Source organism: Budorcas taxicolor, chromosome 3 (genome assembly GCF_023091745.1).
Source record: "Budorcas taxicolor isolate Tak-1 chromosome 3, Takin1.1, whole genome shotgun sequence".
Taxonomy (NCBI): Eukaryota; Metazoa; Chordata; class Mammalia; order Artiodactyla; family Bovidae; genus Budorcas; species Budorcas taxicolor.
In genome coordinates, this window is record NC_068912.1 from 50,967,242 (window position 1) to 50,988,917 (window position 21,676).

General features: G+C 42.4%; 1 protein-coding gene across 1 annotated transcript in view; it reads left to right on the forward strand.

Moving 5' to 3' along the window:
• Nucleotides 1-14,177: 14,177 nt before the first annotated feature.
• EVI5 (ecotropic viral integration site 5) overlaps nucleotides 14,178-21,676 on the forward strand; it is a 231,925-nt gene continuing 224,426 nt past the window's right edge. Inside the window, exon 1 of the mRNA XM_052637081.1 lies at nucleotides 14,178-14,273. Coding sequence (XP_052493041.1) covers nucleotides 14,178-14,273 — 96 coding nt within the window. The remainder of the gene's footprint in view (nucleotides 14,274-21,676) is intronic.

Sequence of the window (21,676 nt, forward strand, 5' to 3'; positions counted from 1 at the left end):
AATTAATTTTTTTATGTGGTAGAAGACAAGGGTCCAACTTCATTCTTTTACATGTGGATATTCAACTTTCCTAGTATTTTTTTGCTTTTAGTATATATCTGTTTATTGTCTGTTTTCTCCCACAAGAATTTGAGCTCCGTGAAGGCATGGTTTCTGTCTGTTCTTGTCATTGACATATTGTATTAATTTTTATTACTATTGCCATTTATTGCTATTTGTGGTAAAAAAAAATTACTTTAAAATTTAGTGCCTTAGAACAGCGATAAGCATTTATTATTATTTAGGGTTTTTGGCTGCACTGGGTCTTCGCTGCTGTGCGCAGGTTCCCCTAGCCGTGGTGCGTGCGGGTTACTCTGTTATGTGCAAGGGTTTCTCACTGCGTTGGCTTCTCCTGTTGCAGAACTCAGGCTCGAGAGGGCGGGCTCAGTAGTTGTGGTGCAGAGGCTGATCATCTCGGACCAGGAACCAGACCCGTGTCCCCTGCCTTGGTGGGCGGATTCTCAACCCCTGGACCACCAGGGAAGCCCTAATAAACGTTTATTATCCCTTACAGTTTTGACATGTCAGGAATTTGGGAGCAGCTTGCTGAATGGCCCTGGTTTAGGGTTTCTTGCGGGATTCAGTCAGGTGTGGGCTAGGACTAAAGTTATCTGAAAACTTGACTGGGACTAAAGGGTCTATTTCCAAGGTGGTTCATTGACATGGGTTTCAAATTGGTTCTAGATGCTGATGGGAGGCTGTAGTTTTTGTTCTTAACAGAGTTGCTCACACATAGCTGCTGACTTCCCCCAAAGCAGGCAATCTAAGAGAACAGGGAAAAACTACAGTGCCCTAACAACATTGTCTCAGAGGTTATAACCTATGCTTTTCCTGTATTTTATAGGTCACACAGTCCAGCCCTTATGAATGTGGGAGGGACTATACAAGGATAGAAGAATAGGCAGCAAGGATCACTGGGGGCCCAAATAGAGGCTGGCTACCACTTGTGTCTATCCCCAGTGCCTAGAAGAGTACCTAGAATAATAATCTGGTATAATAAGCCATATATTATTTAGGCAGCATATATATGTAAATGTTCAGAAAATACTTGATGAGTGAATGAGTCGCTTGGAGGTTCTTGGTGAGGCCACAGCATTAAAGAAAAATCAGAGCAACAGAGGCTTAGGAAAGGCAGGACTGACTGGAACTGAGGATTCTATATCTTCAGGATGCTCTCTGTTTCATTTTTTACTTCTTTGAGAATAGCCAGGATCTCTGGATTCAAATCCCTGAGCTTCATAATGAGAAGGCAAAGGGCAGCTTTGGCCTGAAAAATCCTCGGGGAGGTTTCTCCCAAGCCTACCCCCTTGAGCCAGTTATTGTGGTCAGGGGATCAAGGTAACATGATTGGTTTAGCTTGAGGTCAGGTGTCTACACCTGTTATTAGAAGATGGAAGGGGATGTGGGCAGATAAAAATAGTACAACTCCTTGGCCAGATTAAGTAGATCCCCATTCTGTATGTTCCCATCATAGTATATCTCCAAATAATAGAACATCATTATTGTCCATTTATTTGTTCACATGTCTGTCTTGTACAGGAAACCATACGTTCTTAAACTAGAGTCTCAACACAGGTACTACATTTTTGTAACTCCAAACAACACAGTGAAGAGAGAACTATGATTGCATTTTTGCTTTTTGTTTTTCTGTCATTGTGGTTTTGGGCCAGCCATAGTGTCCTCGTCTTTTACATGGGCCAAATGATAGCTGTGGGCTTTCCAGGTGGTACCAGTGGTAAAGAACCCACTTGCCAATGCTGGAGGTATAAAAGTGCCTGACACAATTCTACGTTCTTGATAAGTTTGTAAGTGAATGATTGAATGAGTAAATAAATGAAGCATTCTTAGTGATTTGCTTGGGTTCACTTATCAGTTCAGTTCAGTCACTCAGTCGTGTCCGACTCTTTGCGACCCCGTAAATCGCAGCACGCCAGGCCTCCCTGTCCATCACCAACTCCCAGAGTTCACTCAGACTCACATCCATTGAGTCAGTGATGCCATCCAGCCATCTCATCCTCTGTCGTCCCCTTCTCCTCCTGCCCCCAATCCCTCCCAGCATCAGAGTCTTTTCCAATGAGTCAACTCTTCCCATGAGGTGGCCAAAGTACTGGAGTTTCAGCTTCAGCATCATTTCCTCCAGGGAAATCCCAGGGCTGATCTCCTTTAGAATGGACTGGTTGGATCTCCTTGCAGTCCAAGGGACTCTCATGAGTCTTCTCCAACACCACAGTTCAAAAGCATCAATTCTTTGGCGCTCAGCCTTCTTCACAATCCAACTCTCACATTCATACATGACCGCAGGAAAAACCATAACCTTGACTAGACGGACCTTAGTCGGCAAAGTAATGTCTCTGCTTTTGAATATACTATCTAGGTTGGTCATAACTTTTCTTCCAAGGAGCAAGTGTCTTTTAATTTGATGGCTGCAATCACCATCTGCAGTGATTTGAGAACCCAAAAAAATGAAGTCTGACACTGTTTTCACTGTTTCCCCATCTATTTCCCATGAAGTGATGGGACCGGATGCCATGATCTTTGTTTTCTGAATGTTGAGCTTTAAGCCAACTTTTTCACTCTCCTCTTTCACTTTCATCAAGAGGCTTTTTAGTTCCTCTTCACTTTCTGCCATAAGGGTGGTGTCATCTGCATATCTGAGGTGATTGATATTTCTCCCGGCAATCTGGTTCCAGCTTGTGCTTCTTCCAGCCCAGCATTTCTCATGACGTACTCTGTATATAAGTTAAATAAGCAGGGTGACAATATACAGCCTTGACGTACTCCTTTTCCTATTTGGAACCAGTCTGTTGTTCCATGTCCAGTTCTAACTGTTGCTTCCTGACCTGCATACAGGTTTCTCAAGAGGCAGGTCAGGTGGTCTGGTATTCCCATCTCTCTCAGAATTTTCCACAGTTTATTGTGGTTCACTTATAAATGAGGATAATAATAGGGTTACGGTGAAGATCGCCCAGTTGTGTCCGACTCTTTGCGACCTCATGGACTGTAGCCTACCAGGCTCCTCTGTCCATGGGATTTTCCAGGCAATAGTACTGGAGTGGACTGCCATTTCCTTCTCCAGGGACCATCCCAACCCAGGGATCAAATCTGGGTCTCCACATTGTTGACAGATGCTTAACTGTCTGAGCCACCAGGAGAGTTCCTCTTAAATAAAAAGTGCTTCCATAGCCCAACTCATGGAGAGTGGCTTATCTCTATTTAGATATCTCTCATAAGGTATATAACTTGCCTCTGTATTTCATAAAAACTGTCAATGAATAATCCTGAATAACACAAATGCAATATCCATTAACACAATAGCCTGCAGTATTCCAAAACCTCAATTAAAGAGTAGAAAAAAACAAAAAATAGAACTTAACAAACTAATAATTTTGTCTAGAGTCAAATTTAGATACTGAAACCAGCTAATATAAAGAAGCTTCTAATCAGTGGCTCAGACTTGGCACCCCAAACACAATAACAGTTAGTATTATAATTGTCATTCTGAGACAAATCAAATCATTGAAAGGAGGAAAGAAGGAAGGAAAATGAAAGAAAGAAAAGGGAGAGATGGAGGAAGAAAGGAAGGAAAGCTGGGGAAAAAAATTAGCACGCTTATGCCCAAAGAGCTTTGTTTATTACATTCCTAGTCCTCCACGTTCCCAGCTTCCCTCAGGGGTGCTACCTAAACAAAAGTATAGGGTGGAACTGAAAGGGTGTTGAATGGGTGGATCCCAGTGGCAATGTCTTGTAAACACTCCCTATGAGTCAGCTATAAATTCAATTCAAATCCCCGGTCTTCCTGTCTTTGCTTATCATGGTTACCAAAATGATTTCTGCCTTTAGAAGGCCTAATAGGAAACAGGTAAATGTCTAAAACAATGTTTGATTTTTCATTAAAACTTTTGAAAATGTTATTACTCTAACAAGATATTTTGTGATTGAGTTAGGATTAATATACCTTGCTTGATCTTCAAGTCACAGGAACAGCTTATTAACATATCAGCTTTATTTTGAGTCTGTTATCTCCTTATTCTGTGGCCATTTGAGTGTCAAACAAAAATTTATGAAGTGTTAGGTTTAATTCCATACCTGTAAGAAAGGTTATTTTAATAACTGACTTCTGTAATTCAATACTGTTTCTCTCCTTGCTGTAACTGGCTGCTGGTTATCTTTTCTGAAAGTTCTTTTTCAGAGGAGACAATGTGGCTGCATGGGTTTCAAATTTCTCTTGTGGAGAAAATGATTAACTGGGGGAAAACCTGGTTACCACAGACTTTGCTGACAAATTCTGTTTGGTGGCAATGTTGATCGTTGTATGGCCTTTCAGTGATGACTTCAGCAGTGGCTGCTACCAAGTTGTGTTTTGATGCTAAATTAATTTTATCGTAAAGTAAAATTTTACCTTCCTAATTGACCAACCTAGATAGCATATTCAAAAGCAGAGACATTACTTTGCCGACTAAGGTCCGTCTAGTCAAAGCTATGGTTTTTCCTGTGGTCATGTATGGATGTGAGAGTTGGACTGTGAAGAAGGCTGAGCACTGAAGAATTGATGCTTTTGAACTGTGGTGTTGGAGAAGACTCTTGAAAGTCCCTTGGACTGCAAGGAGATCCAACCAATCCCTTCTAAAGGAGATCAGTCCTGGATGTTCTTTGGAAGGAATGATGCTGAAGCTGAAACTCCAGTACTTTGTCCACCTCATGAGAAGAGTTGACTCATTGGAAAAGACTCTGATGCTGGGAGGGGTTGGGAGCAGGAGGAGAAGGGGACGACCCAGGATGAGATGGCTGGATGGCATCACTGACTCGATGGACGTGAGTCTGAGTGAACTCTGGGAGTTGGTGATGGACAGGGAGGCCTGGCGTGCTGCGATTCATGGGGTCGCAAAGAGTCGGACATGACTGAGCAACTGAACTGAACTGAACTGAATGTAATTACTTAGTTTCATTTTTGGTAGAGGTTGAGACAAATTTAATTAACATTAGCTGATATTGTACTTTACTGTTTTTAGACATTTCTCACACAAATAACACTTCTGTTGTTGGCAACTCTTATTCTTACTTATCTGATGAAACAAGCTTACAGAGGCCAAATAATTATTAGCAGGTGGTAGAGTCAGGATTTTTCTGTTGTGGAGTCTTTTAGAGATCTATTTAAATTTTTTTCATATTGATGTTTTGTAACTTTGGATAACAGCAATTACCATTCACTGAATGCTTATTTTGTGCCTTGGGTATATTATTTCACTTAATTGTCATTTCAATGCGTAAGTAGATCGTTTTATTCTTTCCAGTTTATAGTGAGAAGACAGGAGCTCAAAGAGGTTAAACACACTTTTGGCAAACACATGTGAAATTTTAGGTTACAATCTAGTCACATGCATTAATTTGGAAGTTACTAGTTCCCAGATAATTGGATAGATTGGAATTGCTACTCTAATTGTACTAAGTTTTGTCTTGCTCTAAAACAGATATTTTAGACTGTCAAGAAAAGAATGGACTTCTCCCTTGGTGGGTGAGGTGAAAACTGGCATTCAACTGATGTTCCAATTTGGTGGCAGAGTTTTAAATGCTTTTGTTGGATTGATAGCATGAAGGTCTGATATCACAAGTAGAAATGATGCCCAATCACTGGAGCCCAAGACCTGGTTCTTTACAACTATGGCAGATCTAGTCCCTACTCATGCACAGGTGCCAAGAGATGGCAATAGAATTGTGTGCCTCTTAACAATGTTCTTTCCTAAGATAATGTGTCTTGCAAACCACAGAATGTGGCGGAGGTGAAGTGGTGAGGTTAAAGCCATTTTTATCACCTCAGTACAAGGAGAGGCCACAGCTTTTGTGCTTGAGTGCCTTTTGGTTTGCGCTATGGAAAGCACTGAACCAAGTGAAATAGGCTTTCATTTCACTATTTCATTGTGAGCCTTTGGGCTGAAGGTCACAATGGAGTGTAGTTCCTCCTTTTTCTGGAATAGTGCTGCCAAGAGAACTTTCTAATGGATAGAAATGGTGTATGTGTGCTGCCCAACTTAGTGACTAGCTGCCACATGTAGGCTATTATTAAACACTTGAAAGGTGTGACTGCTACTGAGAAACTGAAATTTTAAGTTTCAATGTAAATAGTCACATGGGGCTAGTGGCTGATGTATTGGACAGTGCAGTCCTAGAATGTAACTGAGATGCCCAAAGTGAAAATGGGCAGTGAGTTTAACACTAGTTAGTTCCTTTTCTGGACTCTGAGTAGTTTTTGCCTTTCATGGGAATGTACTGAGGTTATAAGAGTGCCTCCCTTGCCTTTCCTTTCTGTGAGCAATGAGGCTCACATGGCTGACTCATAAAACATTGTTGGTGACTGAGAGCCCAATGCTCTGATGTTTAACCCTTACTCGGTTTAGAGGGGACTAGAACTCAGACGCTCTTTCTGTTCCCCTCCTAGTGTGTGCATGCTAAGTTGCTTCAGTCGTATCTGACTCTTTGCAAACCTGTGGACTGTAGCCTGTCAGGCTCCTCTGTCAATGGGAATCTTCAGGCAAGAATACTGGAGTGGGTTGCCATGCCCTCCTCCAGGGGATCTTCCTGACCCAGGGATCGAAATTGTGTCCCCTGTGGCTCCTGAATTGCAGGCAGATTCTTTACAACTGAGCTGCCAGAGCAGCCCTCCCTTCTTAGATAGTGACCCAAATCAATATCAGAGGTGTGTGGTATTAGAACACAGGGAATCTTGAATCGCTAACTGAATTTGCTTCAGATTCAACTGTCTCTGAGGAGGGGACCCCTGCTCACTGCACCCACACTTCCTCTATCTTCTATTCTAGTTTCATTCAGAGTGTGAACAGCCAGGTGGCAGAGGGCTGAAGCAGAGGTGGTGTTGGTGTGAGATTCACACGGTGCAATTTCACTTATGCAAGTGTTTAAGCACTTGGGAGAAGTTAGAATTAGCTATTTCTCTAGTTAGATTTAGCTTTAACTTTAATCTTATTATTTATTTGTACAGATTTTTTAAATTTTAAAAGAAAAAATTAATTTTCCAGTGAAAAACTAAAGTGTAAACTCTTTCATCAAATGAATTGGATGGTTAGAGCTAATGGGAGAAGCTTCTCTCCTCAGGCCTATGATCTCATTAGAGATAGTACATCTTAGGCACTTAACACAATGGTACTGATTATTTAGACTGTTTAGAATATTACACACACACACACACACACACACATACATGGAAGCGCACACGTGTGCTCAGTCACTTTAGTCATGTTGGACTCTCTGAGGCTCTATGGGCTGTAGCCTGTCAGGCTCCTCTGTCCATGGGAATCCTCAGGCAAGAATACTGGAGTGGGTTGCCATGCCCTCCTCCAGGGGATCTTTCTGACCCAGGGATCAAAACTGCGTCCCCTGTGGCTCCTGAATTTGTACCAATTAAAAATACATAATTTGTACCAATAAAATCAACACCAAGCTTGTTCTTTATCATTCATTCAAAATATGTTAAGCAGCTACTAAGCAAAGTGCTGGGGCAACTGAATAGTCTAAGACAAAATATGATTTCAATCTTTGCAAAGCTCTTGATCTAGTGGATAAATAATATAAACCACTTCTGACATTAGACTTTCTGGGTTCAACCCCCATCATTTTCTATTTTTATAGATAGGGGCAAGTTACATGGTATTTACTAAGTCTTAGTTTTCTTATCTGCAAGGGGGTTATACTGATACCAGCCTCATGAACATAGCATGAGGATTAAAAGAAAAATTGTATTAATATATACAGTCCTTAGCCAATACTTACAGAGAGTGCACAACTGTATATTAGCTTATTTTTTAAATTGAATTGACTCATGATATATTAGTTTCAGATGTACGACATAGTGATTTGATGTTTTTATACATTATAAAATGATCACAACAGTATGGCTAGTTATTGGGTTGGTGCAAATGTAATCGTGGTTTTGGACTGTGAATTCTAAATCATTATAACTAGGCTCAAACACATCTTTATTAATCAAAATAGGAAACCATTACAATCAACACATTTTTGCCAATGAGAAATGTTTGTTTATTAATGTAGTATAAAAATCCATGCTTCCGGATTTGATGAACTCTTGGAAAGCATTTTCTGTCTCCTGTTGGTTGTGAAAACATTTTCCCTTCAAAAAGTTGTTGAGATGCTTGAAGAAGTGGTAGTCAGTTGGTGAGAGGTCAAGTGAATATGGCAGATGAGGCAAAATTTCGGGGCCTAATTTTTGTAGCATTGGTTGTGGGACATGCGGTCATGCATTGTTGTAGAGAAGAATTGGGCCTTTCCTGTTGGCCAGTGCCGGCTGCAGGGGCTGCAGTTTCTGGTGCATCTCATTGACTTGCTGAGCTTGCTTCTCAGATGTAATGGTTTTACCAGGACTCAGAAAGCTGTCGTGGAGCAGACTGGCAGCAGACCACCAGTGACCACGACTTGTTTTTAGGGTGCAACTTTGGCTTTGGGAAGTGCTTTGTAGCTTCTTCCAAAGCACTGAGCTGGTCCACTGAGCTGGTTGACTCCAGTTGTTCACTTTTCATCGCACATCACAATTCGATCAAGAGATGATTCGTTGTTCTGTAGAATAAGAGAAGACGACACCTCAAAATGACAATTTTTTTGATTTTCAGTCAGCTCATGAGGAATTCACTTATAGAACTTTTTCACCTTTCCAATTTGCTTCAAATGCTGAACGACCTTAGCATGGTTGATGTTGAGTTCTTTGGCAACTTCTTGTGTAGTTTGTAAGAGGATCAGCTTCGATGATCCTCTCAATTGGTTGTTGTTAACTTCTGGTGGCCTGCCACTGTGCTCCTCATCTCGTCTCAAGGCTCTCATCTGCACTGCAAAACTTCTTGAACCAGCACTGCTCTGTACATTTGTTTGCAATTCCAAATGCATTGTTGATGTTGCGAGTTGTCTCTGCTACTTTATGACCCATTTTGAACTTGAATAAGAAAACTGCTCAGGGGACTTCCCTGGCAGTCTAGACTTTCCTTTCCAATGCAGGGGGTGCAGGTTCGATCCCTAGTCGGAGAGCTAAGTTCCCACATGCCTCATGGCCAAAAAGCCAAAAACATAAAACATAAATAATATTGTAAAAAATTCAATAAAGACTTTAGAAAAAAGAAAACTGCTTGAATTTGCTTTTTGTCTAACATCACTTTCCCAGTCTAAAATAAATATAAATACACAGCAAGTAATAAGCAAACAAAATAAAAGGAGAAATGTGCATTAAAATGATGTATAACATAACCACATTTATTTAAGAATGTATTCCAATATCAAACAGCAAATGTCAACAACATAAACCTGCAATTATTTTTGCACCAACCTAATATACTGTCACCAAAGTTATCACAACATTATTGACTATATTCTCTATATTACACTGTATATTACATTCCCATGACTTATTTTATTACTGGACATTTGTACTTCTTAATTCCCATAGCCTATTTCACTCAATTCCCCATTTGGTTTGTTCTCTGAGTGTTTCCATTTTGTTATGTTTGTTTTGTTTTTTAGAGTCCACCTATAAGTGAAAACATATTTGTTTTTCTCTGCCTGACTTTTTTTATACAGCATATTCCGTCTAGGTACATCTATGTTGTTGCAAATGGCAAGATTTCATTATGACTAACATTTCACTGTGTTATATACACCATATCTTTATTCATTCATCTACTGATTGACACTTAAGTTGCTTCCATATCTTGGCTATTGTAAATAATCCTGCCGTGAACTTTGGGTGCACATATCTTTTTTTTTTGGCCACACTGAGAGGCTTGTGGGCTCTTAGTTCCCCAACTCGGAATCGAACTCGAGCCCCATGTAAGAGAAGCACTGAGTCCTAACCACTGGACCACCAGAGTATTCTCTGTACATATCTTTTTAAATTAGTGTTTTCATTTTCTCCAGATAAATACCCAGAAGTGAAATTGCTGGATTGTATGGCAGTTTTATTTTCAATTTTTTGAGGAATTTCCATACCATTTTCCACAATGGTTGCACCAATAATGTGCTACTGTTTTGAGTACTTGAACTCTCTAATCAGTAGAAATTGATAAAAGGCCAGATGAGAAATCCAGGCAAGTTATTGGATCTCATGCTGCAGCACAAGGGAAGCAAAATGAGTAACAGATGCCCTTACTGGCTCCAAAGGGTGGTGGGAGGCAAGATGGTTTCTTAAATGGATTGAGGGGATGGGCAAGTTGGTGGATTGGGCAGGAAGCATAGCTTCCTAAAAATATCCTATGGTACTTTGGGAGAAAAAGCATGGTCCGTCCACCCAACTGGTGGTGCTGTGTGCAGGAGTCATACATAGTACCCTGCTTTTGCTCCTGACACCTTGGAAATGGCAGTTGGTTTCTGATCTTTTTGTATCTGCACATATGTGCAAGTATTTTTAGTCCCTTATAGCTCCTTTGTGTTCTGTTGCTTAAGGAAATATTTGTGCATGTGCAAGCACTCCGGTAAAGAGTCCCAGGTCCCAGCCTAGCCCAAGCGGGACAGTTTTAAGACCCAGAAATTTCTCTCATGTACCTTCCCAATTTCCTGCCAGAGGCAATACGTTATGATTTTTTCACCACAGACTAGTTTTGCCTTTTCTGGAATTTCAAATAAATAGAATCAGAGTATGAACTCTTTTGTGTTTTTATTTTCAAATAGGTAATATATTCACATGGCTTGAAATTAAGAAGGTACAAAAGGGCAGGCAGTCAAAAATCTTCCTCCCAGCCTTGACTCCCAATCATTCAGTCTTCCTCCCTTGAAGCAACCATTATTATTAGGTTTATGTGGGACCATCCCTTAGCAATCATTATTAATTCAGGGCTTTCTTTATACAGGTACTTTGAGAATTCAGTTTTAAAGGTTACCCAAAGGATCTTCAGACAACTCAGCTAACCAAAATAAAACCAATTTTAAAAATTACTGGAGTTCTTTTTAGACTCTGATTCCGAATGTCAGATTGTGACATTTTTACCTATCTATGACTTAGGTAACCTTCAAACCATATCTAGTTCAAGTTCTAGTATTATAATAATTAATTATTAATTACTTCTCATTTATTGAATTAACAAAACATACATTGAACAAATATAGAAATAGAATCATGAACCAAAGAAAACCAACCTTCTGGCCGGCCTCACTGGTGTAATTAGTTGAGTGAGGGAAACAAAAATTCACCAAAAAAAAATCACATAATTACAGTTTCAGTGCCATGTGATATGAAAGGACCAAGGCAAGGGAGTCTGAAGGTACTTCTCAGAGGTAGAGACTAGAGGTGTGGTCAGAAGGATGAGTACTGGAAAAGGTTTCCAGGCACAGAGCAAAGCACACACGAAAAGTCTCTGGAGGGAGAAAACTGAGGAACTGGAAGAGGTCAGTGTGGCTGGAACAGAGATAGGACAGAATGTGGTCTGAGCAATGAGAAGAGGTGGAGAGGTGGAGAAGAGGCCACCTGACAATGCAGATTAGTTAAGAGGTTTTGCCTAAGGGAGTGGGAAGCCATTGAAGTGGTAGTGCTGTGGTACACAGAGCCATTTGTGTGGAGACAGGATTAGAGTGGGGCAATGGCACCCCACTCCAGTACTCTTGCCTGGCAAATCCCATGGACGGAGGAGCCTGGTGGGCTGCAGTCCATGGGGTCGCGAAGAGTCGGAGACGACTGAGCGATCTCACTTTCACTTTTCACTTTAATGCATTGGAGAACAAAATGGCAACCCACTCCAGTGTTCTTGCCTGGAGAATCCCAGGGACGGGGGAGCCTGGTGGGCTGCAGTCCATGGGGTCGCTAAGAGTCAGGCACAACTGAGCAACTTCACTTTCACTTTTCATGCATTGGAGAAGGAAATGGCAACCCACTCCAGTGTTCTCGCCTGGAGAATCCCAGGGACAGAGGAGCCTGGTGGGTTGCCATCTATGGGGTCGCACAGAGTCGGAAACGACTGAAGCGACTTAGCAGCAGCAGCAGCAGCAGAGGGCATGAAAGTAAACCAATCAGAGACTAAGTTAGTAGCCCAGGGCTTCCCTGGTAGCTCAGTCGGTAAAGAATCCGCCTGCAGTACAGGAGACCAGGTTCCATCCCTGGGTGAGGAAGATCCCCTGGAGCAGGAAATCCACTCCAGTATTCTTGCCTGGAAAATCTTACGGACAGAAGAGCCTGGCGGGGTACAGTCCATGGGGTCCCAAGAGTTGGACACAATTTAGTGACTAAACCACCATCACCCAGGCCCCTGGTCCTCCCAGGCTAAGGTAGTTTGGACTAGGGTGGAAGACATAGAAGAGGCCAGATTCAAAGGAAATTTGGTAGGTAAAAATCTACAGGATTTTCTGATAAATGGAATTTAGGAAGGAAAGGTAGATTAACATGGTGTCTCAGCTTTCGTATACAAGATAGATTCAGCTGTGATGAAACTTGGTTGAAATTACTTTAAATAATGTCATAATCTAAAGTTATGCAAAATTTTGCCTCAGATAAAATTTCAAGTTTCTATCTGCGTGGAAGGATATGGCTCTACTTCCTATTTTTTGAACTTCCTAATCTTTTTTTTTTTTTTTATAATGGAGAGGTTTTTTTTTCTTTTTGAAATGCTTATTACAGTGGGACCCTTTCTGGAAATTATGGTTTTCAATTAGATAATAACCAGGGCTATCTAATTTCTAGGTTCTTTTTTGGGTGCTAATTACTATCATTTTGTCACTTCTAAATGTCTAATGAAAGTCATTTATATTGCTTTTGTTATTATTATTTTTCGCCTGTTTTTCTGGGATTTGACTGGGATTAGTAGCTTGTTTCTGTTCCTCACTAAGTACTTTCCTTCTAAGAATGTCTTCGTTGATATTGGATGACTGCCCGACTGGACATCACATATTTGTGCGCATGTTCTGCCCACTGCCGGACTCTGCAAACCAATGTGTCGAGACGACTGATGGTCGAGGGATTTGCAATCACAAGTGCCATTTACACGTTAATTGTTTTTTCAGAGTGATCTGGTTGCCTCTTGAGGACACTCTGGCGGCCGCTGGAAGCTTGCGCGTCTGCGTCGCGTGGCCCCAGCCTGGGACCCCTGCGCGTGGGCGGTGCGGCAATGCCAAGTCGGCAGCCTTAATGCTGGGGTCGCTTCGGGCCGGGAGCGGGAACGTTTGGTGCAGCTCTTACAGTCAAGGGGCGGTTCTAGAGACTGGGGAAGTCAGCAGTTTGTGCGTCCGATGGCTGGAGCTTTGAGAGAGAGGTGGAGGAACAAGCGAGAGCTCTCCGCCCCCGGTCCCCACTGTCCAATCCCTTCGGCTTCTCCTATTCTCGGCTGGCCGGCCCGACCCCTAACCTGCTCGAACCCATTATGCGGTAGAGACGGCCGGGTCTCTTTAAGGCCCTTGCCGCGCCTGCGCCTTAAGCCTTCCTGACGCGGCCGGGCCGGACCCGGGAGGAGCCGGCGGCGGGCACGCTGGGGGTCGGGTTGTAGTTGAAACCGCGGCGGCTCGGCAAGAGTGGGGTCAGGGTCGGAGGCGGCCCCGAGCTCCTGAGTGAGCGCGGCGCTCGAGAGGAGGCGCAGAGGGCGGCCCGCGAAGCCGGGAGCGAGGCCGAGGCGCTGAGACGCGGCGGCTCGGCTGCCGGCTGGATGGGAAGTTAATGTTTACGACGGAGTCCACCCAACGTTTCCAAGGTGAGGGGCGCCGCGCCAGGCCGGGCGGGCCGGGAGGCCGGGCGGGCCGCGAGCCCGAGTTCCGCGGGACGCACAGCCCGGCCGAGGCGCGGCGAGTCGGGGCCGCCGCTAAACTTGCGGCGCGAGCGGGGCGGGCGCCTCCGGCCCTACTGGGGCCTAAGTTCCCTGTGGCCACCGGGACCCTCCCCACCGCGGTTGCTGCGGAAGAAACTCGCCAGCGGGACTTGCAGTAGATTCCCAGGGAGGTGAAGGGACGAGGCTGCTTCGGGGCCGCTCCCTCGATATCCCGTGGTGCATACTGACTCTTCACCCCCGCCCTCGAGGCCAGGAGTCTGTTCCCTCCTGGGAGACCAGATGGGGCGAGACTGTCGGCGCCTCTTGCGAAGTTGGCGTCTTCGCTTGGCCTCGGGGATTCTGCGTAAGGCCATGTCTCCAGGCAGGTGATGGGCGAGCCAGGTGTGTTAAATGACGCCCAAGGATGCAGTTGGGAGCGTTTGTAGCCATCACTATAATCACTTTATGACTAGAGGGGCAAGCCTCAAATTAACCACAGAATTTCCGGTAGGTTGGATTGTGGTAGTGTCTGATTTAGAGTTGCTGTGATTTCTTTGTGTTTTTCGTTCTGTCTTTTGGGCATCATAGATCAGCTCAGTTGGCATCCTTTCACTGAAGAGTTAACCAAAACTTTTGGAATGGTTCCTTCACTTTACTCCTGTCTGTCGTTGTTAGAAGTGGTTTCAAAAGGCAGCATTTTCTTGCAGAGATATCTCTCCTGTGGGTTTCAGTGTAGAATAACAGAATTCTTTCATTGGTGAAAGCAATCTGGTGCTTCATGAAAATCAAGAAGTTATCTGTTCGTAGTTTTTACCTTTGTTCTGGACTGAAATGTATTAGTAGCTTTTTTGTTTTGTTTTTCAAAAATGTTATTAATAAAGTTTCTGCAGTTTACCAGACACTCCTATTCTAAAATGCTAGCCTTAAGGTCTCTGAGAAATTTGTGTTAAAGAGGTCTTAGAAAACTTATTGTAGTATAACGTGTTTTTTAAAAGTGCCAATCTTGAGTATGCAGGTAGACTTTTTACTAAGTGTACTATTACAGGTCAAGAAACAGAACATTGCAGGATTGGGGTATATATCCAGGAGTAGAACTGTTGATTTATGAGGTATGTGAATAATAAAATGTTAGCATTATATCCAGTTGAACATTTTCCCAAAGTAGTTTTACTTTGGGAATTAGCAGGGAATGGTATTCCATTTACCTCATATCCTTGCTAATGCTTCTCAGTTTTAAAAAATTTTGCTATTTTGGTTGAAGTGCAGTAATATATATGTAGCTTTATTTTACATTTTTCTGATGATTGTGGTTGAGTACCTTTTGTTGGCCATTTATATGTTGTCTTTCGTGAAGTGCCTGTTAAGTCTTATTATTTTTTAAATTGGTTTGTAATTCTTTATTCAGAATATAAGTTCTGTTTGTGTGTGTGCATGTGTATGTATATACACATCTATTTCCCATGAGTCCTTTCTGGACTTAATCATTGTCCACTTTGTATCTTGTCTTTTCAATCTTGATGGCCTTTTTTTTTTTTTTGAAGAATGAAAATTGCTAATTTTAATGAAATATACTTAATCCTTGTCTTTATGATTACTGTTGTTTGTGACCTATTAAAGAAATCTTTGCTTCGCCTAAGAATATGGAGATGATTTCTCATGTTACCAAGTATGTGTGCTCAGTTGCTTCAGTTGTGTCCGGCTCTTTGTGAACTTAGCCTATGGACCTTAGCCGATTTGGCTCCTCCGTCCATGGGATTTTCCAGGCAAGAATACTGGAGTGGGTTGCCTTTGCCTGCTCCACCCATGTTATCATACAGAAGTTTTATTTTTACTTTTTACATTTAAGTTGTACGATTTACAGTGAGTTGTAGGTGGATTGTAGGGGTCAAGATTCACTTTTTACCATATGGGTATATATTTGACCCAGCACCATTCACTGAATATATATCATCCCTGCCCCTCTGCACTGTGTGACACTTTTTTATAAGTTAGGTGAACGTAGAAGTGTGGATCTGTTTCTGAACAGTATTCTGTTTCATTGGTCTATTTGTTACCCTTGCACCAATATCACTGTATTAATTGATATAACTTTATAATAAGCCTTGATATGGGTCATTCCTATTTTGTTCTTTAAGATGGTCTGGGCAGTTCTTGGCTCTCAATGTTTCCACATAAATTTCAGAATCTTGTCCATTCATACAGATTTTGGAGATTGGAATTGAATCTATTTATCAATTTGGAGAGAATTCAGTTCTTAACAGAACTGAGTTTTCCAGTTTATGAACGTGGTATGTTCTTTCACTTATGTCTTTTAAAATTTCTCTGATGTTTTGTAGTTTTCTGTATTAAAGTCTTGCATACCATTTGTTATTTATTTGTAGGTATTTTATATTTTTAATGTTATTGTAAATGATATTTTAAAGGATTTGTGGCCAGTATACAGAAATACAACTGATTTTGGGAGTGAGGGGAGTGGCCAGAAATTATTTTAAAACAAATCCCAGACATCATTTCATTAATAAGTCCTAAATTTTTAATCTCCCTTCAAGACCTAGTCCAGATTACACCTTGTATGTTCTAATTTTCCAAGGTTTTCTAATCTTTTTCTATTTGCATGTTATCTCCTGGGTCGGAGACGAAGATTTGTAGAGTGTTTAATATAACGTGTGAATGTGTTAGGCTCTGGGGATACAAAGCTGATTAAGATGCTGCCCCTGCTTTTAAGGAGTTTAGAGTCTAGGAGGAGTTGGAGAAATTCAAGAAAAGACCTTTATCTTGCTATGATGAAAATTGGTTTGGCTGCATGCAAAAGGGACATTTAAATCAAACTGTGGGGGAGGTAATATGCCTGGCTCCCAGTGTTCTGAGAGCTGGGCAAAGGAAGTGGGCTGTGGGTGGGGGCTGCTATTCACTATACATACTTCTGCTTTATTCCTTGGCTTTCAGCCTTGAGCCTCTCTCTACTCTTCTTGAGTCTGGAGTCTCTCCAAGTCTGTGTTTCCAGGGAATAAATTTATGAGAGGACGTGAATGGGGGAGAAGGGAAACTGCAGGTCCATATACAGACTCTGTGTGTGTGTGCTCAGTCATGCCCAACTCTTTGCGACCCCATGGACTGTAGCCCACCAGGCTCCTCCGTCCATGGGATTCTCCAGGCAAGAGTACTGGAGGGGGTTGCCATTTCCTTCTCCTGTGTAATTAACACACAGTACAGAGCATAGTGAAAAACCCAGACAATTCCTTCATAGTCCTTTCTCCTGTCTTCCCCATTCCCCGCCCAGAGGCAACCCCTATTCTGATTTCTCTCTGCATAGATTAGCACCAGTATTTTCTAAAGTTGCCCAGGTGATTCAAATGTATGGTCAGGATTGAAGCCGTTGGTTTGAGTGGGCTGTTTGAGCCTCTCTCCAGTGTCTGTCTTTCCTTTTGGCCTGATTCTATTTCCCAGAGAGTATGGAAGTTTTCTGCTTGGAGGCCAGAGGTCTAGTTGCCAGTGGTCTGGGAACTCAGGAAAGGAGAGTCGGGTAATGAGCCATAGAGCATGTAATGTGAAGGGACACATATTGGCTTCATCTTTCACGATGTATGGTTTTACTCGTTTTAGAGACTGAATCCCTAATCTGCTGCCTTACTGAGATTAGATCACTCAGTGGCTTGAAAGAGGAATGCAGGGCTAGGTTTCTAACTATTCAAACAGTTTTCACCCGATCTTTCCTTCTTCAGTCCCCTACTTCTTTGCTCTGGCAGCTCCGGAACCCTTGAGGATTCTGTACTGTCAACTGGGTTTGTTCTTGGTGGTCAGCGCACTGCTGTCTTTGCAAACACTACTTGTCTTTGACCAAATCAGTTACCACTCATCCATCTCTCCAGCCTTCGAGGGTTTGTTGCTGTTGTTTGTTCCATTCTCTTGATCCTTATGGTTAGTGTCCTAAAAACAACTGCAAAGTTTTCTTTATCCTTGTTTTATTAGAGTTTAGTTGTTGTTTAGTCACAGTACTGTCTAACTCTTCTGCGGTCCCATGAGCTGTAGCCGCCAGGCTCCTCTGTTCATAGGATTTCCCAAATAAGAGTACTGGAGTGGGTTGCTGTTTCCTCCTCCAAGGGATCTTCCCAACCCAGGGATCGAACCCATGTCTCCTGCATTGGGAGACACATTCTTTACCACCGAGCCACCAAGGCAGCCCTATTAGGATTCTGGGAGGGAGAATTAGATGTGTGTGATCCATCTGCCATCTTAACCTGGAAGTCCCTCATCTTTCATCATACAAAAATGTGTTGCCATCTGTCCATCACTGTTGTCTCCTCCCTGTGGGGTTATAGCTTTTAAAGTTTCTTTACTGTTATCTACATAGAATGGTAGGAGGGAGAGCATCTAAATACTGGATCAAACTGTCATTTCCGTAGAAATCCCTAAATTCTTTTGAGAAGTATCCTTTGTCCCAGAGTTTTATAATCTCAGGATTGGAAGTGATTTTAAAGATAAGACAGCTTAGTGAGCTATTTGATACTTTCTGTAGTGGGGAACTCACTTAGAAGAGATGAATGACTGGAGAAATGGAGTGGGCTGTGGATCTCTGCATTGGGTCTGGAAATCCATATGTGCATTAAACGTTTAATAGTGAGTGAACAAATAGATCTTGCATATTTGTAACATATAAAAGTTATTAAAAAGTCATGTTGGTTTTGTTATTTTAATCAATAATTCTTAAATCTAGCTATGGTCATGGGGGGTAATACTTACAATTTTTTGTTTTTTGCTTTTGACTGAGTTCTCTGAATGTTTATCACATAGGTCACAGGAGTAGCAGGGGTGAGGGAGAGACAGGAGACTCCTTTACCCTTTAGGTAGCTCTTGGAGGTCTGCCAGCCTACGGGGGGTTTCCTTCAGGCCTGCCTTCTGCCAGATGTGCCTCAGGTCTGTCTTGAACTTGATCTGCTTCACTTCCAGGCTGACTTTCCACCGCAGGAATCAGGTCCTCTTGACCAACTTGCAGTGCTTGAGGTGATGTTGGCACATCTTGAGCACATCTTTGCAGTACATCTCAGACCTCCTTACCCCCTCCTGCCTAACCCCTTCCCCAGCCTGGCTGGGCGGACGCTCAGAGTTGGGGTGAGACACAGTCCCTGAGGCCCCAGCATCCATTCTGGGCAGGAGGTAGCAAATGGTCAGCCAGTTCTCCAGGGGCTGATGGATATCTTCCTGGGGACCAGCATCCCCTCAAACTCGGGCTGGACCTGCTGGCCAGGAAGGGAGGCAGCCCCATGTGGGCCTGCTGGTTGCATGCTATAGTGAGACTGGCAGTCTTGCCTGCCCAGCACCCCTGAGACGGGCCAGGGCTCACTGCAGCCTGCCCCAGGGTACATCCCCGAGCAGCTGGGAGTCAGGTGTGCCAGAACGTGGTCTGTGTGTGGCAGCAGCCTCATGTGCTCAGCAGGGCCTTCCTGAGCCTCAGCTTCACCCTGAGGCGCCCACAGTGCGTTGCAGGTGGTATGGGTGCCTTGGCTGTTCCTGGAACCCACAGACTGTGGCCTCACGCTGACCCTCTCCAGATGTGGCCAGGTGACTGACCGTTCCACCACCCAGAATTTTTTGTTTTGAAACACAAGATTCTGTACCAGAAAAAGTTGATAAATTGCTAAAGTTGTTGAAATCTTGATAGTTAACTTAAACTGGTAAATTAGAACTATCCATTAAAACCTCTGTTACTCCTTTAATAACTTTGTTATGCTTTGCACTCTTTTTTTTTCTTTCAAACACTAAGTAGGTTTCCAAATGCTTTTTGAAATAAAAGTTTTTATCATAGAGTTCATGATATGAAAATATTATTCTCAGTGTTACTTGCTTTCTGTTAGGCTAAATTATAAAATTTTATTTGTTTACCCTTCAGTTGTATCCATGTTTCTGGGTTTCAGTGTCTTTTTTTGTTGTTGTTGCTCTTGTTCAGTCGCTCGGCTGTATCCGACTCTTTGCAGCCCGATGGACTGCAGCATACCAGGCTTCCCTGTCCTTCACCATCCCCTGGAGTTTGCTCAGACTCATATCCATTGAGTCCATGATGACATCCAACCAATCTCATCCTCTGTCACCCCCTGCTCCTCCTGCCCTCAATCTTTCTCAGCATCAGGGTCTTTTCCAGTGAATCAGCTGTTCTCACCAGGTGGCCAGAGTATTGGAGCTTCAGCATCAATCCTTCCAGGGAATTTCAGGGTTGATTTCCTTTAGGATTGACTGATTTGAGTTCTTTGCTGTCCAAGGGACTCTGAAGAGTCTGTCTCAAGAGTACTGTCTCTGTGCTTCATGAGAGGGTTCCCTGCCTGTGCTGTTTGTAGTTTATTAAGTAGCCAAAGACAATGTGGCTTTAGTGCTTGTTTATTGTACTTTGTACTAATCCAACCCTCACAGTTGTCCTTTGAAAAATGTTCCCTAAAGCTGGTTAAACTGGCTTTTAATCTGGATCTTCATTGTAGGTTTTGGTATTCAGTGTCTAATGAATTTATGATTAGGGCTCTATCTTTAAGGAACTGCTGGCTTCTGTGTTCTTGAAAGGAACCTTGATAGAGATAGAAACAGAATGGTTTTCTTATGGATCATTGCCCTTTTTGTTTTTCACAAGAAAGTGTAAGCACTGACAGGGAAGTGACCATGGGCATTTTGTCTTACCTTTGAATTGGTGCTCAAATAATTAGTTGCTGTATTCGGCTTGGTACAGTTCTTTTGCCGTGTTAAAAATGAATCCAGGACTTCCCTGGTGGTCTAGTGGTTAAGAATCCATCCTCCAGTGCAGGAGGCACAGATTTTATGCCTGGTCGGGGAACTAAGATCCCACAGGCCATGGGGCAACTAAGCCCACGCACCGCTTCTACTGACCCCGAGTATCACAACTAGAGAGCCTTTGTGCTGCAGTGAAAGACCTGATGCAGCCAAAAATAAATAAATCTTTTAGAAAATGAATGGAGCTTTCTCATAAATTATGCTAGTAAGTTTGTTAGAACAATGTTAACAGATATGGGATAAAAGTTTCACTTTAATGAACAATTGTGTAATATGATATTTGAATGAGACACATGAGAGAAAGAAAAATTTAATATATTTGGGTATACTAGACATCATGATAGTTTAGAAGACTGAGCCAGAATTTGGTGGTGAGAAGATATAAGTAAATTGAGAATGAATCCTAGCTCATGCAGAGTGTAGTGGCTTTAAATATTTAATTGAAATGCATGTAAGAGAGGAGCACAATGTTAAAGACTGAACTTGGCTGCCTTTTTGAAACTGGGGAGAAGCTTCTTTGCCACTGCTAGATGAACAAGGTTATAAATGTTGTCAAGTGTGGTATATTGACATTTAACACACAAGATCAGAAAAATGAGTCAGTAGATGATCTAAAAATTTAATGGAGTTATAAACATCGTCAGTAAGTCGTTAAGAATCAGCAAAGATAACATATATATATAGCATCCCGAATGTGTCAAGTATAAGGATGGGTGTTGGGGTAATTGTGATCAATTCTCCATAGACAGAATCTTTGCTTTCACGGAATTTATAAACCAGAGGAACACACAGTGGCTACAGTCTTGCTTCTTTACTTTTTTTGTGTTTGGCCACACTGCTCAGCTTGTGGGATCTTAGATAGTTCCCCAACCAGTGATCGAACCCGGGCATATGGCACTGAGAATGCCAAGTCGTAACCACTGGACCGCCGGGTAATTTCTGGTGTAGTCTTGTTTCTGAGTGAGGCGATAAATAAAGAAGGGGGGTGATTTAGTGATTGGTGTGTTTTAAATCTTGAGCCTTTTTAAAAAATGAAGTATAATTGATTTTCAATGATGTGTTTCAGGTGTACAGCAAAGTGATTCAGTTGTACATACATCCTTTTTCAGATTCTTTTTCTTTATAGGTTATTATAAGAT